Source organism: Acomys minous (assembly GCF_964271855.1).
Source record: "Acomys minous genome assembly, chromosome: 3".
Classification (NCBI taxonomy): Eukaryota; Metazoa; Chordata; class Mammalia; order Rodentia; family Muridae; genus Acomys; species Acomys minous.
The window spans coordinates 73,953,110-73,980,483 of record NC_140485.1 but is presented as its reverse complement, the minus strand read 5'-3'; the positions used below and the strand labels follow the sequence as shown (position 1 = coordinate 73,980,483).

Below are 27,374 nucleotides of genomic sequence, written 5' to 3'. Positions count from 1 at the left end.
TGACAGTGAATTATTTATAACCATCAGTTTTCTTTGAAGCCAGATATTGAACATAATCCCACACAATTTACTTTGCGATAATTTATTATGGAATTTCTCTGAAGTTTTAGCCAATTTAATATTTAAAGCACTGGCTTTCAACTAGTAGATTGTTTTCATCACACAAAGGATTAGAGACTTATTAAATGAAAAGAACAAAGGAGAATGTCGCTGAGGAAGGGACAGGTAGGAAAGAAGCCCTACCCTGCTTCAGTTTAATATCCTCTTTCCCGAATCCCTTCCCTTGCAGCACTACCTAAGGTCTGTCTTGAGTTAAATGAACCAGTGGCCTCAAATATTCCTGATCAACAACCTGTTAGATTTTGAGTCATTTACATATTCTTGCTACCCTATAAACTAATAATCTTACTATTAGCAAATATCCCAAGATTCAGTATACATTAAAATGAAGTTAGTCATGAATAATAATGGATGTGAGTCTATCTTCTAATAGTTTTCCTGAGATGTTGGAATATTTTTGGCTGGCTCACTGTATAATCTGAAAGCTGCCACTGAGTTTATTTTGAAACAGAGCTGATGAACTCCAAGATTCAAGGAACTACTCTTATTGCTCATTATACTTGCTTTTATTACACTTACATTTATTTATTGTAACTGTGTGTGCATGTGTAGGCATGCATGCATGAGAGAGTGTACACATGGAGGCCAGAAAAACAAATTGAAGGAGTTCGTTCTCTTCTTCTAACCACGTGGGTCCTGGGTACCAAGCTCCGGCTGTCAGGCCTGATGGCAAGCACCTTTACTTGTTGAGCCATTCACTGTTTCCTATGCTTAACATGTTTCTGCAGTAAGTTACGTGTTATTTAATTTGGTTGCAATAGGAAAATAGAATCTACAAAGCCACTAAACTGGACACATATAACCTCCAACATACTGCATCAAATGGAGAGCAATCAGACCAGTGAGAGTGCCTGCCTGTCCCTTTGCCACAATGGAGCTTTCCCATTTTTTTTTCTTTTTATTTCTAAAATTCATTTACTGCAAATGTCATGTGACATCAAATAAACGGAAGGGAAAATGGCAGACAATTAAGTTTGAGAATAGCAGTTCTACTCTGTGTTTGGAGTTTCTCACTGGAAGTTATCACTTGACTTCAAGCGAAGGGAGAGAACTACACTTTGATTAGTGGGAAGGTCAATACCTACTTTTCATTTAGTTTCTTGTCCTGTCAAATCCCTAAGAGCCGATGCCATAGCACGAGGGCACAGCAGACAATCTAAAAGTAAGCCAGACTTTGTTATCAACTTCTGGGTAGTTAGGGCAGCTAAGTAAAGAGTATCATCCTAATGGTTACCTGCAAGTCATTTTGTGGGTTCCAGTCAGAATCAAATATGATGCAGGTATCAGCGGCTGTGAGATTGATCCCCAGGCCTCCCGCTCTGGTGCACAGAAGAAAGACAAAGCGGTCTGAGTCTGGCTTACAGAACCGGTCGATGGCTGCCTGGCGCAGGTTTCCCCGTACTCGCCCATCAATTCGCTCATAGGTGTATCTGAGGGGACCCAAATGAATGAAAGCCCAGGTGTTAATCACAGTTGAAAGAACAAACAATCAAGAAGCTACTGCCCAGTGGCCTCAAAGCCTTCACTTTTAAATTTGGACCAAATGACAAGAGTCTTTAAAGAATTCCACCCTCTACAGAAGAGCAGAGCAGTTGCATCTAAAAATGTCTTCCTTGTGAAACAATAAAAAACAGAGTAAAAAGCCAGCCATAAATTAAGGATGACTACAAGACTTAAAATCACAAAGTAGTGATCCCCAGTAAGTTGTCCAAGCCATGTATTCTCATGAATTTCCAAGTTTACACTTGCAGAGAACGTCACCCTACCACTTTCCTGGCAGAAAAGCAAATATAAGCCTCAACTATTGATTTCAGTGGTGCTCATAAAAGGGGCTCAGAGTTCACTTCAGCTTCCAATTGCTCAGGGTAATCGGAAGTGGTAAGGAGCCTTGCATTGCCAGACCTGGGATATGAACTCGCCACTTCCACCCTGTCAGTTTCTCCAAAGGTACAGAGCAAAACTCCATGTGTACAGTTACATCACAATCATGATTTAATCTAAGATGTGCTGCGACAGGAAGACTAAAGAACACGCAGAGGACAATGGAGTGAGGTGGGAGAGCACCTGCTTCAACCCCTAGCACGGTGGGGTGAAAGTCAAGAGGATAAAGAACTGGAAATGAAGATGTTTAGGGGACATATTGCTACTGTCCACTCATATGCTGGATACCAAGAAACCAACAGAGCAGTAATGCATAAGAAGTCTTATTTTTCCTGAATCTTTTTATATCCTTTTGATTTATCCCACTGACAAGTAAATTTATAGGAACAAGTTACTCTGGCACCACAGCTGACAAAATTCAACAGCCAAGTAGAAGTACTAAGAACATTCTGTGAAAAAGACCAAGGCAGGGAGCTCAGTGGTTTGAGCACTGGCTGCTCATGCAGAGGACAAGGTTTGATTCCCAGCACCTCCATGGTGGTTCACAACCAACCATCTGTAATTCCAGTTCCAGGGTAGCTGACTTTGTCTTCTGACAACCTTAGGCACCAGGCAAAAAATAGCTCACAGACATGCTTGTAGGTAAAAAATCTGTACAAATAAAGCAAGTAAGCCTTTGAAAAACTGTTTTTAAAGAAAAAGACCAAGTCATATAAAACCCATCAATGCCAAGAGCACGGACGATCTCTAAAGCCAGTGAAATAACTGGCAAGAGTTAAACAGAAACAAGGACTGTAGTAGTAGATGGCTCTGTGTGGGGATGGCTTTGAAAACAAAGTTCAGCAAGGCAGCTCTAACGTGGCTGAGAAAAGGAAGAGCGTATAAAGAAGCCAGCCAAGGAAAGAAACCATTGAAGACTTACATGCCAACAACAAAGCAAAAAGCAACATTGATGCTGTCTTCCCTCACACACTCACAAGGTAACCACATCTACAAGTGTGTGTGTGTGATTTCTGTTACTGCTTTCTCTTAAAATTAAAACATATCCAAAAATAGTTTTATGGGAGCTAGAGGAGCAAATGACAGGAGAGTCTGGGGAAGGACTGTCAGACAGGCTGACGGAGATTTCGTGATATAAGATGAAAAAGACTGTACTTTAATCTTACGTTTGTAACCACCACAACACTGATAGAAGCAAGTTTGTAGGTGTCTGCTCTGTACAACACTAGTATGCAGCACACACTTGATTATGCATCACTGCATTTCATTCTCACTGCAATCCTAAGAGGTATTTCTCTCATCACCCTCATTTCCCATCTATGGAAATTTCACAGACCACAACATACAAACAGATCTGTGTGCTCAGCCCCAAGCTGGTAACGAAGGTGAAGGCAGAGGCACCCGACAATGAATGATGGTCTCACAGTAACCCACAGTAACTCAGGGCTGGACAGAGGAGTATTCTTAAGAACTAAAAAGAGCAATTAAAGGACACGCTGGTAAAGTTTGGGAACTTGTAAGTCTGAAGGAGGACTCGGGGAGCATAACTAAGTATCAAATGGTGCTGATGACATAGTGCTGCATCCACTGTGCTGTGTACCATGGGCAAAAGCAGCCCAGGTCGCAGTGAGGAGACAGAGCTGCGGTTCTATTAAACAACAGCCCCCTTCCTTCCCTTCTACTATGTCAACAGTACTGCCTCAGGAACAAAGGACGGGTCTATGACAAGACACTCCTGAGCAACAAAAATCCAGAGGCCTGAGGATCATCGTGATCACTTGTTCAGTTTTGAGGGAGAGCTCACAAAGAAAAACCTAAGAATGGATTATGTGAACTGTTAAATCACTCCTCACTCTCTTCTTACTTCTAAGCCAGATCTTCTGGCTATGCCCCACATCTGTATGAGAGTCTGGCATGAAATTAAATGAGGATAAAACCAACTGACAGCTGGAGCAGCAAGAACAAAGAAAACCTTGAGGGCTAATAACTTCGAATGAAGAAATCAGATACCATAACATTTTCCACACCAAACTTCAGCAACTAACCCTCTGTGACAACTGTATTTTGAACGAGATCCCTAGAAATTAATGTGGCTTATCAAGCTGTAGTTCTGAGAAACTGTCGGTTGTCAACAAGAAGCAGGTGGTACTCTGGAAAAAAATCTCTGAGGGACAGGCTAGGGGTGGGGATGACATGTTTTTGGCACAAGAATTGTTGACCTCAGAAAGGCTGAAGGGAAATGAACAATTTTCTTGTCTGCCAGCAATAAGCTGTTGGAAAACACACACACACACACACACACACACACACACACACACACACACACACACACAGACACACACACACACACACACACACACTGAGAAAACGAGAGCAAGAGTGCTCACATTTATAATCTCCATAAGCATGTAAAATGTTTAGTGTAAAATTCAATAAGAAATAAGCAGAACTGGTCATGGAACACTAGGAGCTGTGCTGTTTTATTCACTATGAATCTATACCTCAGGTCTCACCAAAAGCTACGTAGATGGCCCTCCATATTTATTAACTCAACAGTGTTCATAAAAGGCCTGGTAGATACTGAGAGTAGCACGTTTCTCGATTTTGCAAAGACATCAATCTATGTCTACTTAATGTATAAAATCCAACAGAATTCTATGGTAGATATAGCTCTCTACCTTTTTATAAAATACACATTTACATATACATTGCAACTAGGGTCTAGAGTGGTCACAGGTGAGTTTAAAGAATAACTTTGAAGTTCATCTAGAATAATATGTGAGCAAGAAAAGAGAAGATTTTTATTTATGTGTATGGGTTTCTATGTGTATGCCATGTATGTACAAGCAGTGCCTGTGGAGGCCAGAAGAGGGTGCTGAGTCTCCTGGAGCTGGAGTTCCAGGCAATCAAAGAGCTGCGAGCTGAGAACTGAATGTGGGATCTCTGGAAGAGCAGCAAGTGCTCGTAACCACTGAACTAGCTCTCCAGTGCCAAGGATAGACACATCTATAGGAAGAATGAAAAGAATGGACACACATCTGACATTTATAATACTTCAGTAAATGTAATGAATAGTATAATGAATGGTGGGAAAGATGTCCTATTTTCTTTAATAGAAAACTAGACAATCTGGGCTGGAGAGATGGCTCAGAGGTTAAGAGCACTGACTGCGATTCCAGAGGTCCCGAGTTCAATTCCCAGCAACCACATGGTGGCTCACAACCATCTGACACCCTCTTCTGGCCTGCAGGTGTACATGCAGGCAGAGCCACTGTATACATAATAAATAAAGCTTAAAAAAAAAAAAAAAGAAAACTAGATAATTAGACATAATGGAAATGGAAGTAAATTATCTATGGATATTAGGCAAACAAGGACTTGTCCAAGGTGTCCTGCTACACATATTTTTAAGGAGAATCAGAACTCTTGACTGGAACACAAATTACAATAAGCAACATAGGAAAAACGGCCTAAAAGAGAACCTAAAGAGTCTGTTCACTGCACTGTAACTCACTACTCAAATAAAATATCACCCCCAACAGGCCTGTATATTTTTGAAGAGTGATGTATTTATAAAGAGGAAGTGCTTTGGCACTAAGTTCGTATCTACAGTGAATTGACAAGATACCTAACTGCTCTGTTGGTTCTGGTTTCGCCCTGTTAGCCTCTTCCAAGAAGACAATGACATGTCTCAGCAGTTTTCTACCATGTGCTCAAAGGGCTTTTTATCACCTTGCCTGACCTTGAAGAATGATCTATGCATATTAGAAGTCAGCACATCCACAGTGAAGTGTGCCGTTTCCTTCAGCATTCTTCCTATGAAGAGATGCAAGTTATGAAGACAAACACACTCGTCAAGGAGGAGCATTTGCTAAGGCAGCTTAGACCTACTCCGATTTTGCTACTTGAGAAGAAAGACGTGTAGTGTTAACACTACTAACTTCTACAATCTTGAGACATTTTATCCTTACGGGGCATTCTTAAAAATCTATCATCATCTTCAGATCACTGGTGTATCACAGTGACAGAACCTAAGACAGCATGAGAGGACCAGGGCAGGCCCTACAACACCATTCTTCTCACCTGCACAAGCATGGAAGTCAGGCCCAAGAACTACAGGGCTGGAAGGAAAGTTAGGGCCACAAAGCCCCCGAGAGCCACTGAGTGGACAAATAATTCTTCCCGAGCTGCTGGCTGAAATAACTTCAGAAACTTAAGGAAGTAACACCTTCCAGGACATACTTCTATCACACTGCACAATGAGAATATTGCTGCGTCATTTCCTTACCCTTCCCTAATGCTACTGCAATTCTATTTCTTCTAACTTAGGCAAATATACAAAAGCATGGAATTTTTTCTTAAGCAAAACAGTAACTCCACACTATAAAAGCTATGAATTTACTCCAGACAGTTAAATATGAGACTACTTGGTCCTGAGATTAACAATGGACTTCAGTCTGTCTTTAAAAGACATTCCTTTTCTCTAATGGTGACTGTTTTGCAGTTAAAACATATGTGAATGAATGTTAAAGAAATACACTGTTAGCAGGCCGGCTGAGAATGCTGATGACGGACAGTCTCACCTCCTCTGGATGAGATAATCTTCCAGGATGTCGAGACAGCGCACCATCTGAGAGAAGATGAGCACTTTGTGGCCACCAGCAATGAGCTTGGGGAGCAGCTTGTCGATCAGCACCAGCTTCCCAGCTGCCTGGATCATGGCCTGAAGCTGGAAGTCAGAGGCTTCAGAGCTATGGCATTTCCTGAAATCTTCCAGAATCTTTTCCTCTGCCCCTGAAAAAGAAAGAACTACTTAAAAGCACTCTTGAGTAAGATGTAATTAAAAGCTGTTCCTGTTTTGTAGACTCCGGGGAAGCCGGCAATCCCTAACTTCTGGCCTCGGGGGGTGATCTGGTCGGCAGCCTTAGCAGTCAGTTTGCTGTAGGAGGAAGGCCACCTTGCTTTCTTAGAATTTCCTCTAGGAAATCCAAAGTCGAAGATGTCAAGCTATAACTCAGCTTAGTCAGGAAAAGAAAATTACCCAGAGATTTGGCAAAAACACTTTCACATTTCTTGCTATTGCAAGATTAGCTATAAAAGAATCTGAGTCACAATACTATCACTACTCCTCAAGAAGTTTCACTGCTAAAAAAAACCAAAACCAAACAAACAAAAAACCAAGAAAACAAACAAACCCTCCTCAAATCAACCAACCAAACACACAAAAACGAAATAAAACAAAAAACCCAAAGCAAACTACCCAAAAACCCAGGTCTGTGGCAATCCTCAGCACCACATAAGAAAATGAGAATGGGGAAAAAAAAAAAAGTAAAAAGAAGATGAGGAGGTAGCATACGCTTGCAATCCCAGTGCAGGGGAAGAGACGGGGAGAAAGGGATACCTGGGGCTTCGTAGCCAGCCAGCATAGCTGAACTGCTAAACTCTTGGTTCAGTGAAAGATCCTGTCTCAAAAATAAGGTGTGGAGTGATTAAGGAACACACTAGATGTAGACCTCTGGTCTACACATAAATAATAGATACACACACACACACACACACCGCCACACTTTCTCTAACTAGTCAGTGACTAATATGACTGAACTTAGTGCAGACGTTTAATTTCACTGCTGCATTATCATTCATTCAAATAAGTAACACATTTCTCTGTTCTCACATGGAAATTTTGGGTGAGAATATGTATCATCAGGGTAGCAAACTGAAGGGTAACATCCACTCTTTGTTAGAAGGAAGCAGAGGACTGGTAGGAGTTCTTATATTACTCAGGAAGATCCATCAGCCTCTCTGAAGCTGTTCTATACCATGTAAAAAGACAAATATTATGTTCTAGTCTAGCGTATAAAGAGAACTTAGCATAAAGAGGCCTTTGCTTATCACTGGCTTTCCGCAGAGACCCACGCCTGTCCAGAGTTACTGCTCCCTACTGCCCTGACTCACCATTGATCAGGTAGGGGTGGTTACAGCATTTTCTCAGCTCCATCATGGTATTAATAAGATTGGGCATGTTGTGCTGATTTGCACCTTTGGTCAGGAAGGAAAAGTTTTTCTCCAGGATGGCACGATAGTACTTTTTCTGGATGTTGGTCAGTTCTACTTCGATGATGGTCTCTTGCTTGGGAGCAAGGTTCTTTTCCACATCATCTTTCAGGCGCCGAAGCATCATCGGTTTTAGGATAGACTGCAATTTCTTTACCTGTTCAGAAAAAGGATAGCCATTTATTTACCACAGTCTGGACTAAATGATCACTATGGTGTTTCAACATTTACTATAATGTCTTCAATGTCCTCATAGCATTGAGGTAATAAAAATGACGTAAAATGTCATAGATTGATCCCTGAAAATGGGGAGCTTACGGTAATATCTGGAGGAAGAAGGGATCTGGTTTCAAATCACAAATTATTGAGAATCTATGTGGCAACCTCTTAAAAGGATAAAAAGGGAGAAGGAAGACAGTATCTATTTTCTAGGATGGAGGAAACAAACCTTTCTTGCTCTTCTTCTAACACACACACATGCACAGAGGCTATATGAAGAATACCCTGTCTTGTTAGAAGGTACATAGATATATTAAGAAGGATGAATGAGATGTGAAAAGGACAGAATTAAGAACTAGAGGCGGTTTGAAATGGAGTTATCCTATGCCTTTCAAGTAACAGCAGCAGTATTTGTTTTTATACATAGGTGTGTGTGAAGAATTAATGTTGTACAGTAACATCACGGGAGCTGTTGTATCAGGGCCATTTCAAGCCTGGTAGTGTTCTCTGCTGTAGCCTGGCTATGTGTCTAAGAGACCACACCCTCACACAGATCTCCATTCACTAAACTGAACCAACAAGGTAACTGGTCCCTCTTCCAGGAAGACAATGACAGGGTAGGTGACACAATGTCAAAGCACCTGAGTGAAGATACATACAGCTCAAGTGTGATTCCAGTAAGATCAACTGTGATGAGAAAATAAAAGAAATTATGTTCTAAAGCCAGAAAGGGCTGGCTGTTCAACATTCCTATCGGGGCAGGTCCTCCTGCAGCACTGCTTCCTGAAGAAACAGCACAACCTATGGGGTGGTTAGGAAGAGATGCTTCCTGAAGCAAGTTTTAGGCGATGATGAACATGCTTTTATGTTGTAAGCTTTTGAGAGCTTGTATGTAGTGTGTTTTAAAACAAATTTCTTCTTCAAACAAGTAAGTAGAATGATGTTTACCAGACAGTGGGTTTGGGGAGATGTTGGTCAAAGGTCATACCATCTTAGTTAGATAGAACAAAGTCACGAGAGCTATTATAGAACATGGAAACTGTAATTAATAACAATGTATTCTTGAGGGCTGCTATGAGAGTGGATTTTAAGTATTCTCACCACAAAAAGTAAGATGGTAATGTAAGGCATAGATTAAGTCTCCTGGTTCAGCTGTTCTACTACGGCTACATATTTCAAAGCATATTGTACACAAAAACCATTATAGTTTTGTGTCAATTAAAAAGATGCAATTAAAAAATAAAATAGACAACTGATGTATCTTTTTTCCTTATAACTGACCACAATTTTAAACCTAACTTTTTAAAAAACCCTAATTTTATTATCCAAAGGCATTTAGGAATGTAGTTCCCCAATGGGTAAAGAATTACTATGTAAGAGCCTAAAGAGAAAAACAGAGCTAGCTAATTGTTAAAGGTAGGGACAAATGTCAATCTGCCACATGCTGGGCTCAGCTTTTGCCCTTCACTTGGTTCATACCTGAATCATTTAGAGTATACTATATGCCAGACACTTTGCTGGTCAATACAACAAACACAACTTTGGAGAAGATGTGGGCCTTGTCCTCAAGGAGATCATTGTCTAGGAAGAAGAAAAAATGCAGACCACAAAGTAAGTGCAATGGGAGAAGAGGATGCATTTTCAATGGTCCAAAAATGGAGAGTGGGTTGGAGCTGGCGTTTGAAGGATCAACAGATATTGAAATGCAGAGGAAAAGAGTTACATGTGATTTTAAACAACAGATAGGAGTTTACTCTTGACATCAGTTAGCAGTAGTCTCAAAAATTTTGGTCTCCAAATTTTCTACACCAGCACACTTTTGCTCCGTTGCTAGATCAATTTAGCAGAACTGTCTTTCTTAAACTAAAAGCCTGTAAGACTTTGCTGTTACCTTCTTGCTCTTCAGCCCTATTTCAAGATCTCCCAACAACCTAACTGTAACTCTTCTGGCTTTCCTTTCTGTTCCAGTCACCCTGTTTCAGGCCCAGCAGATCATCTGTCACTCCTGAGTGGTTTTCAACATGGCTCTGGTTATTCTGAGCTTGCCCTCCCATGGAAGGCAGTCCTCCTTCTTTCCTCTTCTCTGGAAATTTACCTGTCTCCCAAAATATTCCTAACCTGTGCCCTCGCCCTTGTTGATCTGGATTCTAAATCAGGTCTGATTTGTCCTTTTACATTCCCAGCTCTTCCTTGTTCCTTTATAGCAGCATTTTAACTCGCCTATTTTTATAATTCCTAGTAGAGATTTCTGTCAACAAAAGATGAATATTAATACTGTTTTAAGTTGGGCATGATAAACTAGTCTAATAGATCTTTAAAAGCTGTTACTCTAGGGGACCGGGACAGACTGACAGTTACTCCACATACATGACTGCCTTCTTCCCCGCACACATGTGTAGTGAATAAGCAAGAAGAGGTGCCCTGGAAACACGCTGTGGATTATGGAGTAGGAAAGATGAAGGATCGAGGGAAGCAGAAGACAACACCTTGCTCCTGAGGCCAGAGCCACAAATACCACTGAACATACAGGGCATCTGGTGAAGCACGAAGCCTAATCATTCTTATTAGCAACAAGAACTGCTAATTATTAGGTGCCTTCCTCAATATAAACAAGTATACAAAACAGAGAAGGCACTGCTCATCTTACAAAAGTAGAGACTTTAAAGAAATCCTGTCCCCATAATGACTTACACTTTCCTTACTGTGAAAGGAACCACCACAACGTCTCAGTCCTTTAGGGCCCCAATTACCTGTTCTTCTGTTTTGAGATCACCAAACTCCTCTAAGAAGGCAGTCTCTGAAGGAAACTGTGAGGGCTCCAGAAAGTTAAGCAAACTGAAGAGCTCTTCCACAGAATTCTGCAAGGGTGTCCCTGTGAGCAGCACTTTGTGTTCCTATAAAAATAAAAAACAGATTGTGAACCATGTTGGAGCTATAAAAATAGTGCATGTTCCTGGCAAAAACTAGCCAGGGCATTTTGTATTCAATGTGGGCAAATCTTTAATGAAAAGATAGGGTGCCAATGCTCACAGGTGTAGAGTCATTAACAGGTCTACTTCCCTTTCACGTGAATGATCCTAGCAGCAACTTCAAGATAACTAGAGTAACCATTTGCTCACTCAAAATCATTACTTCTCTCCATTGCTTGACAGCAGTAATGTTAAAGGCCCCGAAACAAACTGCAAACACCTCATAGTTCCAGGCTGCAAATTTCATGGTATTTTACTGCCTTTTACGTCCCTCTGGGAATCAATCTGGCAAAAAGGATGTGCAGAAGGCCATGGAATGCTCCTTCCACTTAGAGAAGAAGAAATTTGTGTTTGTTTATGTAAGAAGCTGGCTAGCTCTCACCAGGGCCATGAGCTTTAGGCCCTCCAGAAGTTTGCAGTTCCTATTCTTCAGTCTGTGGGCCTCATCGATTATCACACAGCTCCAGTGGATCTTCTTCAGCTCTGGGCAATCTGCCAGGATCATCTCAAATGTCGTGATGACGACATGGAACTTGAAGACTCCTGAAAGGGGGTTTCCCTGAGGATGACACAAGCCAAAAGCAGAGCTTTACACTATGGCCACTGAATTCTGCTAGTAGACTTGAGAGAACAGCAAGTTCAGAGACAGAAGAAAATCTAACATGCCCTTTTTTTTTTCCTCAAATGAGAAAGAAAAAAACTTAAGAATGAACCAGCTGTTTAGATAAGAGAGACCTCTAAACATCAAGGAAACGAATTTGTGAGTCACTGGCCTCATAAGTTAAGAAAGGTGAGGGCAACAAGGGAGCATTTTCATTCTTAATTGTGATGCTAAAGACAGCAGCCAGGATGATTCCTGTATTACCTCCAGCCTGGAGTCTACCCAAGCCTCTCATTCTTTTAACACGCAAGGAACGCCTCTGCTACTTTTCAGGTTTACACAGTTTTACCCTGGGACTCAGGCTGACTCCAGAGGTGATGCACGCACCTGTGCACTGCTGCTAGTGGAGCAACAGCCCCACGTGTTGCCTGTCTGGACACTGCCACGTCTCAAAGCAGCTTATGGTTAAAGCAGCCTAAAGTTTCTGCCAAACAATTCCTATGTTGTCTAAACCCCTGGTTTTCCTCTGATTGATCATTTAATTTTTACTTTAATTATGAAAACAGTGCCCAGTGGCAGTACATACCCATACTCAGTAAACTGGTTACACATAACATGAATATAGAAAATAAAGTTGTGTTTTCAACAACATGAAACGCATTTTTATCTTTCCCTATCCAATTTCTTCATTTCCTCTACAAATTCTCGGCGTTCAAATTCTAAACACCATGCACTTTTTTACTTAGAGCTTTTTTTTTTTTTTTTTTTTTTTTGAGACAGGGTCTCCCTATGTAGCCTTGGCTGGCCTGGAGCTTGCTACACAGACTAGGCTGGCCTCCCAACTTGTTTCTGCCTCCCAAAAGATGGGATTTAAAGGAGTGTACCATCACACCAGGCCCATACACTTACTCTTATTTTCTTTATTGAGTCCATAAAGGTTCAGACAAAATCTTCTGCATTCAAAAGCAATTTCATAGTCTAGACAATAAGCCAAGATTTCAGTGTCGTAAAAAAAAGGCCTCAAGCATATCCCACAAAGATAAGGAAACACCTCTTCAGTCTGTGTTATCACAATGTTACACAGACTACACAGGGTGAGCAAGAAGTCAGCCTCAGCAGTACAGCAAGCCCACAGCAGCTCGAGGTGCAGGGCTGGAGCTCCTGAGGGCAAGTGAGACCAGTCTCTAGTTGAGGAGAGGCTCACCTGTGCATCTCTGTACACCATTTCATACTGCTGGATCATCTGCCTGCTGATCTGGCTGCCATGGTACACAATAGCATTCATCTCTGTCCACGTCCGGAACTCTCGCTCCCAGTTAGTGATGGTGGAAAGAGGGGCAATGATGAGAAATGGGCCATGGATTCCCCTGACAAATATTTCTGAAAGGAATGTGATGGACTGGATGGTTTTCCCTAGGCCCATTTCATCAGCCAAAATACAGTTTTTCCTGCAGAGAGTAAGAAGTACAGGCAAGTCATTACCAATAAGAAAACTGCAGATGTAAGTTATAGCTAAAGTCTGACCTATGAGGTTAGTGAAGGCTTTATAATGGTGCAGTGATGAAACTAAGGGTAGTTTAAAAATTATCCATACTCTGTTTATGCCAACTTATGAGAAAACTTATAGAGCAAAGATATTAGAAAAGACAGTAAAAGTACTATAAAACAGTATTACAAGGAAAATAACTACAACCCAAGCTGTATTTGTTTAAATTTCATTTTTAATTAATTTTTAGGTTAGCATACACACCACTAATTTTCCTCATATATTATTATTACACTTCGTTCCTTCTTGCCCCGGCCTCTGTGTTGTTCTCCATTCTCCCTTCTTTTCTGCTTCCATGCCACACACATTCATTATACTCTTATTCCCTTCTCTTTTCTCCCCTAGGACCTCTCTTTTTTTTTTCCCAGTTTCTTTTCAACATTCAGATTATACACACACACACACACACACAATTTTGAGATACATATTGCTTCTCATGAAAGAGTAAAAACAATGCTACCTTCTAGTGATCAGAAGCAACAGTGGTGGTCCTGGGAGAGGTGCGACCACATCTGGTCTCACTCCCTCACTGTTCAGACCCAAGACCTGGTTCAGTTGGATAAGCTACACTCTGGGTCACAGTGTGAGTAGCAGAGGCTACCCTAGAACATGAGGCTGCCAGAATGCCCCCTCAGTGTGTTTTACATTGCAATGTACTGATGTGAAAATAATGAATGGGGTACAATGTCCAATCATTAGAAAATCTCATTATGTTTCACCTGATTCCTCTAGGTTCTAATAAGAATCAGAATAGGAATAATTCACAGCTGAGTGTTAGTGCACAAACCCAGTACATCTGTTACATCAAAATGAGTAATGGAATGAGATGAGAATCTAGATCCGTTCTCTTTCAAGGACTTTAAATTGTGGAGCGGCAGCTGTAAAGGCTGAAGAGGTGTGGTGGCACAGAACAGTACTTCTAGCATGTAGGAGGAAAAAGCAGGGGTCAGGAGTTTTATTAGTCTATATATTGAATTTGAGGCCACCTGACCACGTAAGACCCTATAGCAAAACACTAAAACCCAGACAGACAAAGCCCACCCTCATAGGACCTTAGCTCTGTTCCCATCCTTTGAGCAGACTATGCCCCTCTACCAACACACAATCAATGGTATCTACTCATTTCTCCTTTTGTTGGGGAAACAACTGACATAATGACAAAGCTTTGGAATGATTCCAAATTGGAGCAGTGCTACTCTTAGCATTCTTCTAAGTCTACTCAATGTATTTCCGGCCAAAGCAACAATACACCTGCAGGGTGTGAGCCCTGCGGTTCAGGGTCCCTCACCTGTTGTACCAGTTGAAAAGAAGCCAGTTCATCCCTTCCAGCTGGTACTCCCGCAGCCGGTTGCTGTTCTTGTACTCTCGGGATGTCTCCAGTTTCTGCCATGCATCAGAGGCAGGTCGTTCCTAGGGAGGGAGCAGAGAGCACAGCGTACTTTAGAAAGGTGTTAGAACATAGCACAGAAAACCACAGGCAAGTTAGCAGACTCCAAATGCTGCTCTAAGGATGGATTCAAACTCCCCTTAGTTTTCTTAATGGTGTTACATGTTCTAAATGTTACCAGATTATAAACACTTCTATCAGTTTACGAAGTAGCAGACCAACCGAGTATCTACTCTCATACAGCTTTGCTGGGCTCTTGGGTGCCATTCTCACCTACATTTCAACTTCCCAACAAGCTGACATTCCCTGGGTTGCACTAACAGAATTTCCATGTAGCTTTTTGTTTGTGCCTACTGTATCAGCTCAGGAAAGGAAAGCAGGCAAAATATCCTTTTGATTAATCACTAAAGTTAGCACATTAAGAAATAATTGAATTACAAATACTTTAATTCTCCTTAAACAAAGCACAGGCATTCTTAGTCTTTTATTTTGCCATATGAAATGCCAGTTTCTAAAACGGAAGTCATCTTGTGAATACTAGTGAGGCCACATTACTATATATAAAGTTTGTTTTTCTTTTTAAGATTTATTATTTTAAAGGATGTATCTTTGTATGGGTATGTGCACATAGGGAAGAACAGTGTCATAGGTGTCCAGAAGAGGTTCCGGACAGACCTCCTGGAGCCGGACTAATAGGCTGCTATGAGTTGCTGACCAATGAATCTAGGTTCTCCACAGAGCAGCACAGTCTCGACCATCTCTCCAGCCCCTTATATATTAACTTTCAAGATAACCATGAAGCTATATCTAGACCTGTTCATCCTTTTTCCATAGCCTGTTTGTCCACTACTGCAATAAAACCATATTCTTTCATCGTCACTGAAGCTATGTTTCTTGATGGAGAATTATTTTTCAAAGATGTCTTTGCTGAGGTAGTAGAGATGGCTTAATGGGTGAAGTGCTTGCCATATAAACATGAACCCCTGAATTTGGAGCTCTAGTACCCCACAAAAAGCCAGCCATGGCCATGTACATCTATAACATCAGTGCCTGTCGAGATGTGTGGATCTCCGGAGATTGGTCAGCTAGTTTAGCAAAGTGGTAAGGTCCTTGTCATAGCCTCTCTTTCCCCTCCATTAAATGGATACGTAAACAAGTAAATATTGTGAAAAGCAATAGAGGAAGATACTATATGTACATATACACATAAAATGGCTTTGTGATTCATCTTACTGTTCTATATAATTTTAGAATCAAGTTTTTAAAATTACTATTGGAATTTCAAGTAAAATGAAAGTGCTTACTTATTTGGGAGACTATCTGAATCTTTATGTACTGAGCTTTCCTATCCACAAATTTTATTTATTTAGGTTTCTTTCTTTCTTTTTTTTTTTACATATAGACACAACTTTTTAGCTTATAGACAAATTGAGCCTCTAAAGTGACATTTTAAGATCTTAAAAAAATTCTTAGCTATTAGTTCGAATTGAAGATACTAGATTTTCATTTTTCTATACAGCAATTTTAGTCTTTTGTAATTTTATTTTGAACTATTACAATGAAGTTTATACCTAAAATATGCTGTTATGGCTGCATGTGATATTTGAAAAATAACTTCTACTGCAGCACTTACACTTTCAGTTAAGTATAAGCTATCTGTGACCTTTCAGAAAGACAGAGTGACAACTCACCTACAGATTACTTTAGCTGTGTAAACTAAGCACTTTGAAATGGGACTGGACATGTTATCAACAACACACAGTTATAGGTGTTTTTAGAAGGAGAAAACTTATTATGCCAATGTATTTTCCCTTTTAGAAAAAAAGGCTGCGAACAAAGGCATCCCTATATTCACCAGCTACTCTGTTTCCTTTACAGAAAATCACTCAGCGCTTTCAGAACCACCTGGCCTAGATCCCTGATGCCCACACCAGCCAGCACACTGTGCGCCCAGTGTAAGGGAAGGTAGAGAGGTTTTCTGAACGCTTCCTCCCCTCCCAGCACTGCAGGCGCCACTGAGAGGATGATACTGAAACTACTTTGCTGCCTTGGTCTCCGAACTGCTCACCACTCTGTAGTTTCCCTTTCAGACAGTCAATGTTCTAGTCACCAAGACAGGCACAGTCTAAACTCCAAAACCCAAAGCAAGAGTCCTCCAACAAAAAGCATTGTTTTTCTTAAAGTAACTTATCACTTTATTTATATATAAAAAGACAGACTTAATTATATTTTAGCTATCATTTCCGTTTAGGTTTTTTTCTGGTTTTTCAAGACAGGGTTTCTCTGTGCAGCCTTGGCTGTCCTGGACTTGATTTGTAGACCAGGCTGGTCTCGAACCAGAGAAATCTGCTTGCCTTTGCCTCTCTGAGGGCTGGGATTATAGGTGTGCACCACTGTACCTGGCTCAGCTGAGAATTTTTGAGATAAAATTTCTACTTGGGTTTGAACCCCAGACCTCCAGACTTATGATGCTCCATCATCAACTGAGGTACTGGAGGCTTCTGAGATAAAATTTTAAAATGTACATCTCACTGAGAACAAACAAGCTAGGGGAAAGGGCCAAGTGTAAAAGGACACTGCAGCTCACTGAGAGAACTATGACAGAGACTCACAACTGCCACGGAGTGAAGGGAGTGAAGTCACCTGACAACATCTGCCAAAGACACAGTCAGGCTGAAGCCACGCGGGAGCTGTGTGAGAGAACGAGTTGGGATTCTGGCGACCTGCAGATGGTAATGAGCCTCTCTGCTCCCACAGTGGTTTGTTTTTGCACTCCTTCCATTAGACTGCGCTCCTGGGTCAGGGCCTGTACATTCTTTTTTTTTTTTTTTTAAATGGTACCACACACACATATCAACCTTTAACAGATGCTTAATAAATGACTGGCAAATTAAAAGCAGACAAGAGTATATACAGGAGAGGGCTGAAAGGGAGTTAATCCACCATATAGGAACACACTGTGAGCTGTGTGAGTTTCTAATCGCAAGTCTCTATCTTCAGATCTTTCATACAGTTTCATTTGCCATAACACCAGAAACAAACACTGCTGTTAAATGGACTCTGACAGGGAGCTACGCCTAATCTAGTCTTCCAAATCCTGCCAGTGTTGCAAAATTAAATAACTGAATATTTTTATGTAAGAATCGTGATTTTTTTTAAAAAACAGAAACAGATCACTAAAGCCTACAGACATCTTCTTTAACAACTGATCTTTTCCTGTTAGTTCTACCCTAGCAAGGCTCTGACTCCAATTATGCCTCCTTTTAGTTGTTGATATTCCATGTACGAACAACCCCGAATCAGAAGAGCCAACAATAAACCTATCTCAAGATTCTATGCCTTCTCTTTGAGGCTCCAGGGATCCATAAAGGAGCACTAAGGAACACGCACCCTAAGAATGTTCCAGTAGAGCAGGGCAGGGGAGGTTTTAAAAAGTATGAAAAAAGACTGCTGAAGGAGCAGGAAAGACACTGCAGAGAACCCATGCCCATCTGCTCTGCATTTCATGTTTCTGGTGCCAAGGGACGGGGCACACCAAGAAACCCAAGCTTCTCATATGTTACACGTGTTAAAATAGCTCAGCCAAGCGCTGACCAGGATGCAGGTGAAGTTCGTCAAGGTAGGAAGAAACTTCAGAAGCCGCTCAGGAACCCAGTTAATACACATCATAATTTCTAACTTCAGAAGTGTACATGCTATAAGAGGTGTCAGGCAGACACAGATATTACCACGTGCTTAACTTCAGGGAGGATTTGTAGAGATTCAAATTCTTTCACTTTTGCAGGATCCACATCTTCTTCTAGCTCCCATGTGCTCTCTTCATATGGCAGGGAGCACCACTTCACCAGATAATGTGTTACTTCCTGGGGAAAAAACCAAAAATCTTGGTAAAGTAGGTGGTCAATCTTTGCCAGGCCCTGAAAATCCACCCTGCCTGAGTCATGTGAATGCTGTGAAAACAAAGACTGTTTATTTACAAGACAAGTGATATGTGTGAAAAGAAGGCAAACAGCAGCACACCTACCTCCCCTGTTTCTGCATCCTTGGTGTGGGCCACCTCTAAGATGCGATCAATTTCTATATAGTCCGGATTGAATAAGTCTTCGTCAGGCTGAGGGAAACAGAGTACAGTTAAGTTGTGTAGCTTTCTTCTCTCACCTCTAATAATCAGGGCTTTAGTTTAATAACCAGAGTCCCTCTCTGGACTCTGATCAGGAAACACAGACTGAAGAGGTATGCTTGAGAATAAGTCCTTTCACAGACATGCCTCAAAGACTATCCTTGAATCCTGCTTTTCATGACTAAATTTAAAGGATTCAACCACTGTGTTGGCTAGACCATGTCCAAGTAAGGCTTTCTATAGCAATATGCAAAGGCCAGGTGACAAGCTCCCTCTGTCTTACATAGCTTACTGTTCCCTTTGTGACTTGGAAAGACAATTTCTTTTTTTCATAACACCAATAGACAAAGTTCTATTTCCTGATTTAGGTGGTAGCTACACATGGTTTATTTAGTAAAAATCAACTGACATGTATTACTTATATTAATGCATATTATGCTTCCAATAAGGTTGGATTAGGGCACATATAAGACTAGTTAATGCGTGTCGCAAGTTCCACAAAGTGCTTCACTAATCCTTACTGAACAGGCCCTAGAAGTACTTTATGCCACCATGAGGGGGCATATGTTGGCAAAGACTATGTATATATGTGTGTACTTATCAGCTATTTATACTGAATCGTCTGGAGATCCAAAGCATGACAGAGCAGCAGCTAAAAATACTGTTTTGGACACCATGCTAACTAGCTATGTGTATATCCATGGTGTGAATGCTTGGACACCTAAAATTTATGCAAATACTGTTAATTGTATCTTCATAAAGTTGAAAAACAACAACTGCTCTGTCAATTTTAAGTGTTTTGCATGGCAGGTCTTATTAGGAGGACAGCTATATAAATATGAGCATACTGAGTCAGCAGTGCCTGTGCAGGTGGTCCACGGCTACCCTGCCCTGCCCCAGCACTGTGACTAGAATTCAAGCCCTGACCACTGCACACTGTACTTCCAACCACTGCACTGACTCAGCCATGCTCCCATCCCTGTCCTGCAACCTCCAGTCCTCCTACAGCGAAGTCCCTCACTGCACACTCACATCCAGAAGACCATCACTCTGAAGAATGAAACACAAAACACAGGCACAAGAGCACTCCTCTCCTCTAACAATGTAGCCCAAGCAGAATGATGTGGCATGCAGCCATCATCTTCTCTACTTTAAAATTACAAAAATGTTGCAACACTAATGTAAGCTATTAAGATTAATTTCTCTGTTTTACTTATACCAGACTGTCCAGAGAAGGCTAAACTTTGACTTTGTCATGTGGTCATGTGATAAGGAAGTTTGGGTTTCCAGAGTGCAGATTTCAAGTGAGAAGGTACCTACTTCTGTGGTGTGTGTGAACTTGTAGCCTCTAGAGCGGGGTCTCTCGGCTATGCCTTGGATGTCTTGTAAACCAGTTGTAAATAATGACGTGAGGATGATCAACCCAAAATTTAATGACTACTCATATCACAAGACTATCACTTATTATTTATCCAAGCTGCTAATGCGAAGGCCACACAGTTCAAGATCCTCTCCATTATCACTCATCCCTGCTTCTATGATGCACACCATCTTCTCAATAGTCTATTCCCAGAACTAGAGATGGCCCCACAGCTAAGATGCTGGCTCATCGTCCCTCTGGAAGACTGACACGAGTTCAATTCCAAGCACTGTCAATATAGTTAACAATTGTAACTCTAGTTCCAGAAGATCTGATGCCCTCTTTTGGCCTCTAAGGAAACCAGGCAAACAAGCAGTGCAAACACACATGCAGGCCAAACATCAACCCACAAAACAACAACAATAATGATAACAACAACAAAAACAACTACAACTAATCCTTTTCTTTCCTACCAGTACAAACTCCTGGGATACATTCAACACATTTTTCTCAATCTGCAACCAACGAAAAGTCACTCCCATGGGACTGGATCAGAAAGGCAGAGTTTAGACTTTTGTTTTTAAGTAAGTGCTAAAGAGTCTGAAACAAGGAACCAGCGTAATGAACACTGACGTCCACCCACCGTCCACCCCCATGCTTAGCTCCAAATAAGAGAAAGATAGGCTTGTCTGCCTCACAGGGCTTAAAGTGGAAGAGCCAGGTAAACAAAGTTACTACACTGCAAAAACTTGCTAAAATAGAGGTGTGAAAGAAATGTCCCAAGAAATACAGAGAATACCAACAGGTTCAAAATGGTCCTTCTCATTTAGAGTGAGTGAGAGAGGTGTGTGCGTGTGTGACTGGACCCAGGGCCTTGGACACCCTGGGCAAGCGCCATAGCACCGAGCTCCATCTCCAGCCTAACTGAGACTACATCAGATGGACTGAAAACGGAAGCAACTTATCACTAGCAGAAAAGGACTACAGTATGAAGCACAGCTGGATAAACAAATGAGCAATTTACTGTGACTGATGGCAACTGAGTGCACTCAGGATCTGGTAAGATTACAGTTTAAGAATACTTTTTACTGTCTCTGACCTTCAGAAGTTATTTGTATAAAACTATAGATTACACATAAAAAGAAAAGAATGTTAGAATTCAACCAGAGAAAAATATGATATTAATGTATTTATTCAAGGCATTTTCTAAATAGTATTATGTTTCTTTTTTCTTACACTCCAGAGTGGACTGTCCCGTGCACTGCCGGAGCCTGGCATTTTTCTTTTCCTAACACCAGTTCAAAGTACTAAGCCTATTTCCAAGTCACCAATAATTTCATCCGGTATTATTCTCACTACATGTATAGTGTCCCATTCTATAGACTATGTAACTTAGCAAATGTCAATTATCCAACATTGCATATGCTTTAAATTTTTCAGCACTATAACCAACCTTTAAAATAGCCATTCTTTGTACAAAGACTTGAATATTTCTTAAAAACACATGATAGAACTAGACTTTCTGGGGAAAACGCCATGCAGATGTGGGGCACCTGATGGGCCAGACCGAGTCATGCCCATAGCAGGACAAGCCAGTGTCCCTTCCTCATGTTCTCACCAATACTGGCTAAGAACCTGTACCCTAAAAGCCTTTAAAATCTTCAAGTATCTGATAAATATAACAGTAAGATTGAGTTTTATTTGCACTTCTTTTGGTTTCTAGTGAAACTATATGTTTTAGCATGCACACTGACCAACATTTCTTTCTTTCTGAATTCCCTGCATATCTGTCTGCTTCTTTCATTTCAGGTACTGTTCCTATCAATGCTGTTTGGCATGTCTGTGTAGGCACTTATGTATGTGTGAAAATGCAGCGATTCCTCTGCTGAACAAGAATGCCATGCAAGGATGCACGTGTATGTAATTAGGAAAAGTGAACACATACACTACACCATATTGTCTATTTTCTTGAGATTCCTGTCATATCTACCGATCCAAAGCCACACAGATTTAACACTGAAACTCACTAGTCTTTTCTCTTGTTTTAAGATTCTCAAGCTTAATTACTTATTTTCTAACATTCTCAGCTTTCTGTTTTTGGAACGCCCATTCTTCGGAGAAGGGCCTACAAATAAATGTGTTTTATGTATGCCATTCTCAGTCTTTATCATCCAAAGCTACGAGCTGTCAGTTTAAAAAGTTGAATGAGTACGTGAATATATTCTCTTTATCAGCACCCATATCAGACTTGACCAACAGTTACTTCAGTATGGACTTAGAAACTTCAACCTAGATATTAAATGCAGAAAGAAAAGCAGCAGTGAAGTGAGTTAATATACGTTGTTTTACCTCAGTAAAAATGTGCTTCATCTGGGCCTGTTTGTTCCTAAATCGCTTGATCTTTTGTGCGATGCGGGGGTCCTTTTCCAGCTCTTCCATTGTGGCCCATTTACAATGTAAATAGGAACTAGGCAAAGACATCCAATTGTGAGACAAACATAGCAAAATACTATTAAGGCTTAAATAAAAAGGATGGCCATGATACACAGAAGTAGTAGGTGTCTGTTGTAGGTTCGGCACTGCTTAGAAAGACCTTGTCCTTAAGGACAATAATAGGGAATTGATCTTAAACCAGTAATTCCTCTGCAGGTTCCACTGAAACAGGTTCAGAGCAGACAAAGGGGCAGATTTATGGTGGCAAACTATTAAGCACACAATAGTGAAAGTAGGCAGGCAGCAGAAAGGAAAGAAATACAAGAGGGGGAGACACTATAGGACAGCTTTTACACCTTAGGTGCACATGAGAAAAGCCCACGGAGTTTTTAAAAACACATCAGCCCTCAGAGGGCTCTGGCAGTTTTAAAAAGCTTTCTAGGTGATTCTACGTAAAGCCCCAAATGAGTAACACTGCCTAAGGTGAACTTGAATCAGTCAAGATCACGCCTTAGGGGCCAGTTTCTGAAAACATAGACGATAACAAAGTGTCATGGGAAAGGAAGTTATTCATATAAAATTCAAATACATGTTGAATATCAAACAGACGTACAAATTTCTATACTTAACGTAGAACAGCTCTAGGTCGAATGGAGGTTCTCCTGGGTGAACCTGTAACCAACAGGAAGCAGTTATCAGCCCACACCACAGGAAGCTCATCTATATAGGCCAAAACAAAACAGGAAAAGCATCCAACACCTGTGCCTCATTTTAGTAGGGATTTCTGGGAAGTATTTCTACTTTCCCAGGTCTTTTCTTATAAGCTAACAGCTAACCCTAATCTTAACTAAGTTTTCCAAAAACTAGACACACAGCGATTCAATAGAGTAGAGGGGCATGAAAAGAGACCTTTCCTGGCATCTTTCTAATGGTAAAAGCTTTTCAGTATAGGCTGGCATGTGGGGACCACAGCCTGGTGCAGAAGTAACTTAAGTTCATCTCTAGCTGGCTTCCCTTTCCACATGGAAACAACAATAAGGAAGGGTACAGATAAACTACATCCACACTAGCACCACACTGCCTCACGCGTGGACCTTTCTCTTGGGGATGCCTAAGACGGCGAAACATGTCTAAAGAAAAGCCCTGGCTGTTTCCTGTTAGTAGTCCGCATCTGCCTCCTCTTGGACCAGTGACTTTTGATGGGGACAACAAAGGGATAAAAATACCTTTGTTAGGATCTTAATGGAGAAAACTATCAACAGACATTTAAGAGCTTAGTGTCCTAAAAACATCCACAGGGACAATGTTCTTGACAAGCTCTCACTGTAGCCAAGGATGAACAGTCGGTTCGCTAGGCAAATCCTTCTCCACAGAAGTAGTGTCCACTACTGACAGAAAAACATGAAGCAGAGGTCACCAACCTCTTGGACAGTCTTAGATGCCAGGATCTTCTCAATGATGTTTGCATCATCTTCTGGAGGCTCCTGAAAATAGAGATTTTTTTTTTAAAGGTTATACTGTAAGTGATTCTGCTTTCAGGATTTTAGAATACCTGTATAGACTACAACCAGAGCAGCCACATTTCAAAACTCTGAAATCTACAAGTCATCTGGCTTCATGTAGTAATACCATAACTACTACTTTGTTCAAAACCACAGCACAGGGCTGGCAGGATGGCTCGGAAGGCAAAGCCTCTTGTGACACAGGCCTGACCACCTGACTTGGATCCTGGGTCCCGCAATGGAAGAAGACTGATGCCTGAACATGTGTTCCAAAACACACACACACACACACACACACACACACACACACACACACACACACACACACAAATGTCAAACTCCATAGACTTTGAGTACAGAGGCCTCCCTAAGAGAGTTCACAAGTGCTTTGTGAAGCTGGAATTCAAACAGTAGGGTTCTAAGTTCTCGGCATAGCCCTTACCATACAAGCAGAAAAAGACTCTGGGCTTTAAGTCCAAAGAACTAATAAAAACTGCTTCTGAGACTTCCTTTCTTTGTAAAACTTACACATTTTGATATACAAAATTTTTTTTTATAATAGAAAAGAACCTCAGAGTGGGGGTGGGGGTGGGCATAGTGGCCAAAGCTACCTGCTACGAAACTTAACCATTGTGTGATCCCAAGATCCCATGGTGGAGAGCACTGACTTTCACAAGCAGTCCTCTGACTTTCATCCATGTACCACAACATGTGATGCACAACACAAACAAGTAAGTAAATAAATGTAATAAAATAATTAAAAAGATTTTTTAGGGTCTTAGAATCAAATCAAAAGATGCAGATTCCACTACTCACAACTACTGACCTCAGCAAAGTTATTAATTACTATTTTCTGGTTTCTGAATAACAGCTGTAGAAAAAATAAATACATCGGTTCAATAGGACAAAACAGCACCATGAAGACATTTTTGAACTATAAAACTAAGGTATCATTAATTTCTATTAAAGTACTGTTTCACTGATACTCCCAGCTAAGAAAGAACAATCCCTTCCTTCCTACGCTCGTCACACACCAACATTTCTAGGCCCCTGATCTCCAGAAAATCTTAAGAGAACTCATGATACAGAAGCATCTACACGACAGAAGCTGACGGTTTCAGGAGGATGCCCTGAGTCAGAGCTCCCCCCTGTCTAGCATGCTTTCTGGACTTCTGATGGTTTCGTGTGTTCTATGACCTTCCCAGACCTACTTCACCAATGCAGAAAAGAATGCTCACCATGACAACTTGATCTGCTGGAACATTGTACTGCATATCAACTTCAGTCTACTCAAAGATCCAACTATCCCAAAGGCCACACTACTACAGAACACATATTTTTAAAACAATCTTAAATCAAGCTTTTCTCAGGAAAAAAAAAATGACGATAGTTAAAAACAAAATAAGAAAAGATGAGGAAGGCATACGTCAGTGAAGCTATGAAGCTCATCAGATACTCTTAGACACCCGAGTAGTTCCTTTGTAGGGGGTTTCCCTGAATCTGAACCTCAACCTCGAGCCTTGGCTATGCTAAACACCAGCAAGTCCCAGTTACCTGTCTGTCAGTCTCCCTCAGAGGTGAGATTACAGTGTTTGTGGAGGGTTCCAGGCTTATTATGTGGATGCTGGGACCTGAACACGGGTTCTCATAATTGCAGATCAGGTGCTTCTTAATTGTAGAGCCCTCTTTCCAGACTCCTAGTAGTATATTTTAACTATGAAATATTCTTAAGTATTATATTTTAAAATACCGACAGACTCAATACAAAAATTAAAACATTTTATATTCTTTTATGCATGTTTTTAAAATACAGTGTGTCCTTTATACTTACAACACACTTTAATCTAAGCTAGTCATATTTCCAATGCTCAACAGGCATATGTGGCTAGCAATGTCTATACTGGGCAATAAAGGCACTGTCCATACTGCAGTAGAGCTGTATTGTGTTCCACTGACCTATCTGCCTATCTTCACAGCAAAACTAATGTCTTTATTCTGGTAGCTTAGTTATCAAGCTTCCAGTTTTCCCTTTTGATAACATGTTTATATGTAAGAGCATCATCTTTTCCTCTCAGTAGATCCAAGTATGTAGAATGGAAACCAATGAAAATAGAAACGAGGGAGGGGGATCTATAAAGAAATGGGAGGTAGGATTATGTATTGGTTTAATGCTTTTTACACTAGGAATAAAAAAGACAGTAGGGACAGAAAGGAACAGAGTAATAACTTGAGAGTGTGGGCTGTAGCTGAGACAGTGAGGGAAGGTTTCTCTGGAGAGGTGGAAACTTCAGGGGGTGCAGGCTCCCACACTGGGTCTTCTTGCTGCATACTGGCAGCAGAGTGAGCCCAGTCCATGTGGCATGGCTTCTGAGCCTAGCTGTGCCCATATGGTTCTGCTGGGACATGTTCGCCACTTGAGCCTCAGGCCCTGGACTCTGGTCTCCTCTTGCCCTCCTCCCACACCTTCCCAGACACCAGCATTGTCTACTTTTCTTTAAAAGTATTTGTTTTTAAATATACTTGGTGTATTAAAACAAACAAATCCTCAATCTCGGGCTTCCACTATGGGCTGGATTGTTGGCTTCTCATCACTGCCAAGTACAAAATTGCTACTTCTGATTACAGGGGAGCCCCTGGGTAGAAGTTTGAGGTGTGACCTTGAACATGGTTAAGACCAGGAGCAGGTGACAACAGCCTAGCTGGCTGAGCAGGGAGAGCACTACAGTTGTGTAGCTTCCAAAGTAATGGAGTTTCTAAAGCTTCTAAAGCAATGATAAAAAAGCCCCTTCGGAGGTCAAATGTGCTATTCCTAGAAAGACCATCAAAGCAGTAAGTAGAAAGGCCTGGCCAAGGACCAAGAACTCAAACTGTCAGAACACTCCCATGTATGTCCAATATACCCCTGGGGTATCTCTTGGTTGTGACAGCTTATCCCTGGGAATGTCTATCGTCAATTTAACCAGGTACGGTCAGATTACATGGCAAAATACTGACTCCATCCCACTGCAAAGCCTTCTGTAGAACAGGACTTCAATTCAGGTCTTGCTTTTCAGGGTTTTTTTTTCAGGCTATTCTAGTCTTAGTATTTCTATACAAACATCCACTCACAGGAAATGGCTGTACTTAATTTTCCTTTTAAGTAATTGTGAGGTTGGCTGCTTAAGAAAAAAAAAAGCCTTACT

The 27,374-nt window shown here is 41.1% G+C and overlaps 1 protein-coding gene across 5 annotated transcripts in view; it reads right to left on the bottom strand.

The window, feature by feature from the left end:
- CHD6 (chromodomain helicase DNA binding protein 6) overlaps positions 1-27,374 on the bottom strand; it is a 163,113-nt gene that overhangs the window by 60,263 nt on the left and 75,476 nt on the right. For 4 of the 5 annotated variants that reach the window (XM_084776224.1, XM_084776227.1, XM_084776228.1 and 1 more), the window contains 12 exons: positions 24,112-24,174; positions 23,304-23,362; positions 22,607-22,724; positions 18,802-18,888; positions 18,506-18,640; positions 14,679-14,800; positions 13,049-13,292; positions 11,626-11,802; positions 11,025-11,168; positions 7,957-8,212; positions 6,585-6,795; positions 1,355-1,550 (listed from right to left, as the gene is read on the bottom strand). In XM_084776224.1, the coding sequence (XP_084632350.1) occupies positions 1,355-1,550; positions 6,585-6,795; positions 7,957-8,212; positions 11,025-11,168; positions 11,626-11,802; positions 13,049-13,292; positions 14,679-14,800; positions 18,506-18,640; positions 18,802-18,888; positions 22,607-22,724; positions 23,304-23,362; positions 24,112-24,174 (1,812 nt within the window). The remainder of the gene's footprint in view (positions 1-1,354; positions 1,551-6,584; positions 6,796-7,956; positions 8,213-11,024; positions 11,169-11,625; positions 11,803-13,048; positions 13,293-14,678; positions 14,801-18,505; positions 18,641-18,801; positions 18,889-22,606; positions 22,725-23,303; positions 23,363-24,111; positions 24,175-27,374) is intronic. The other variant, XM_084776226.1, reaches the window with a different exon arrangement.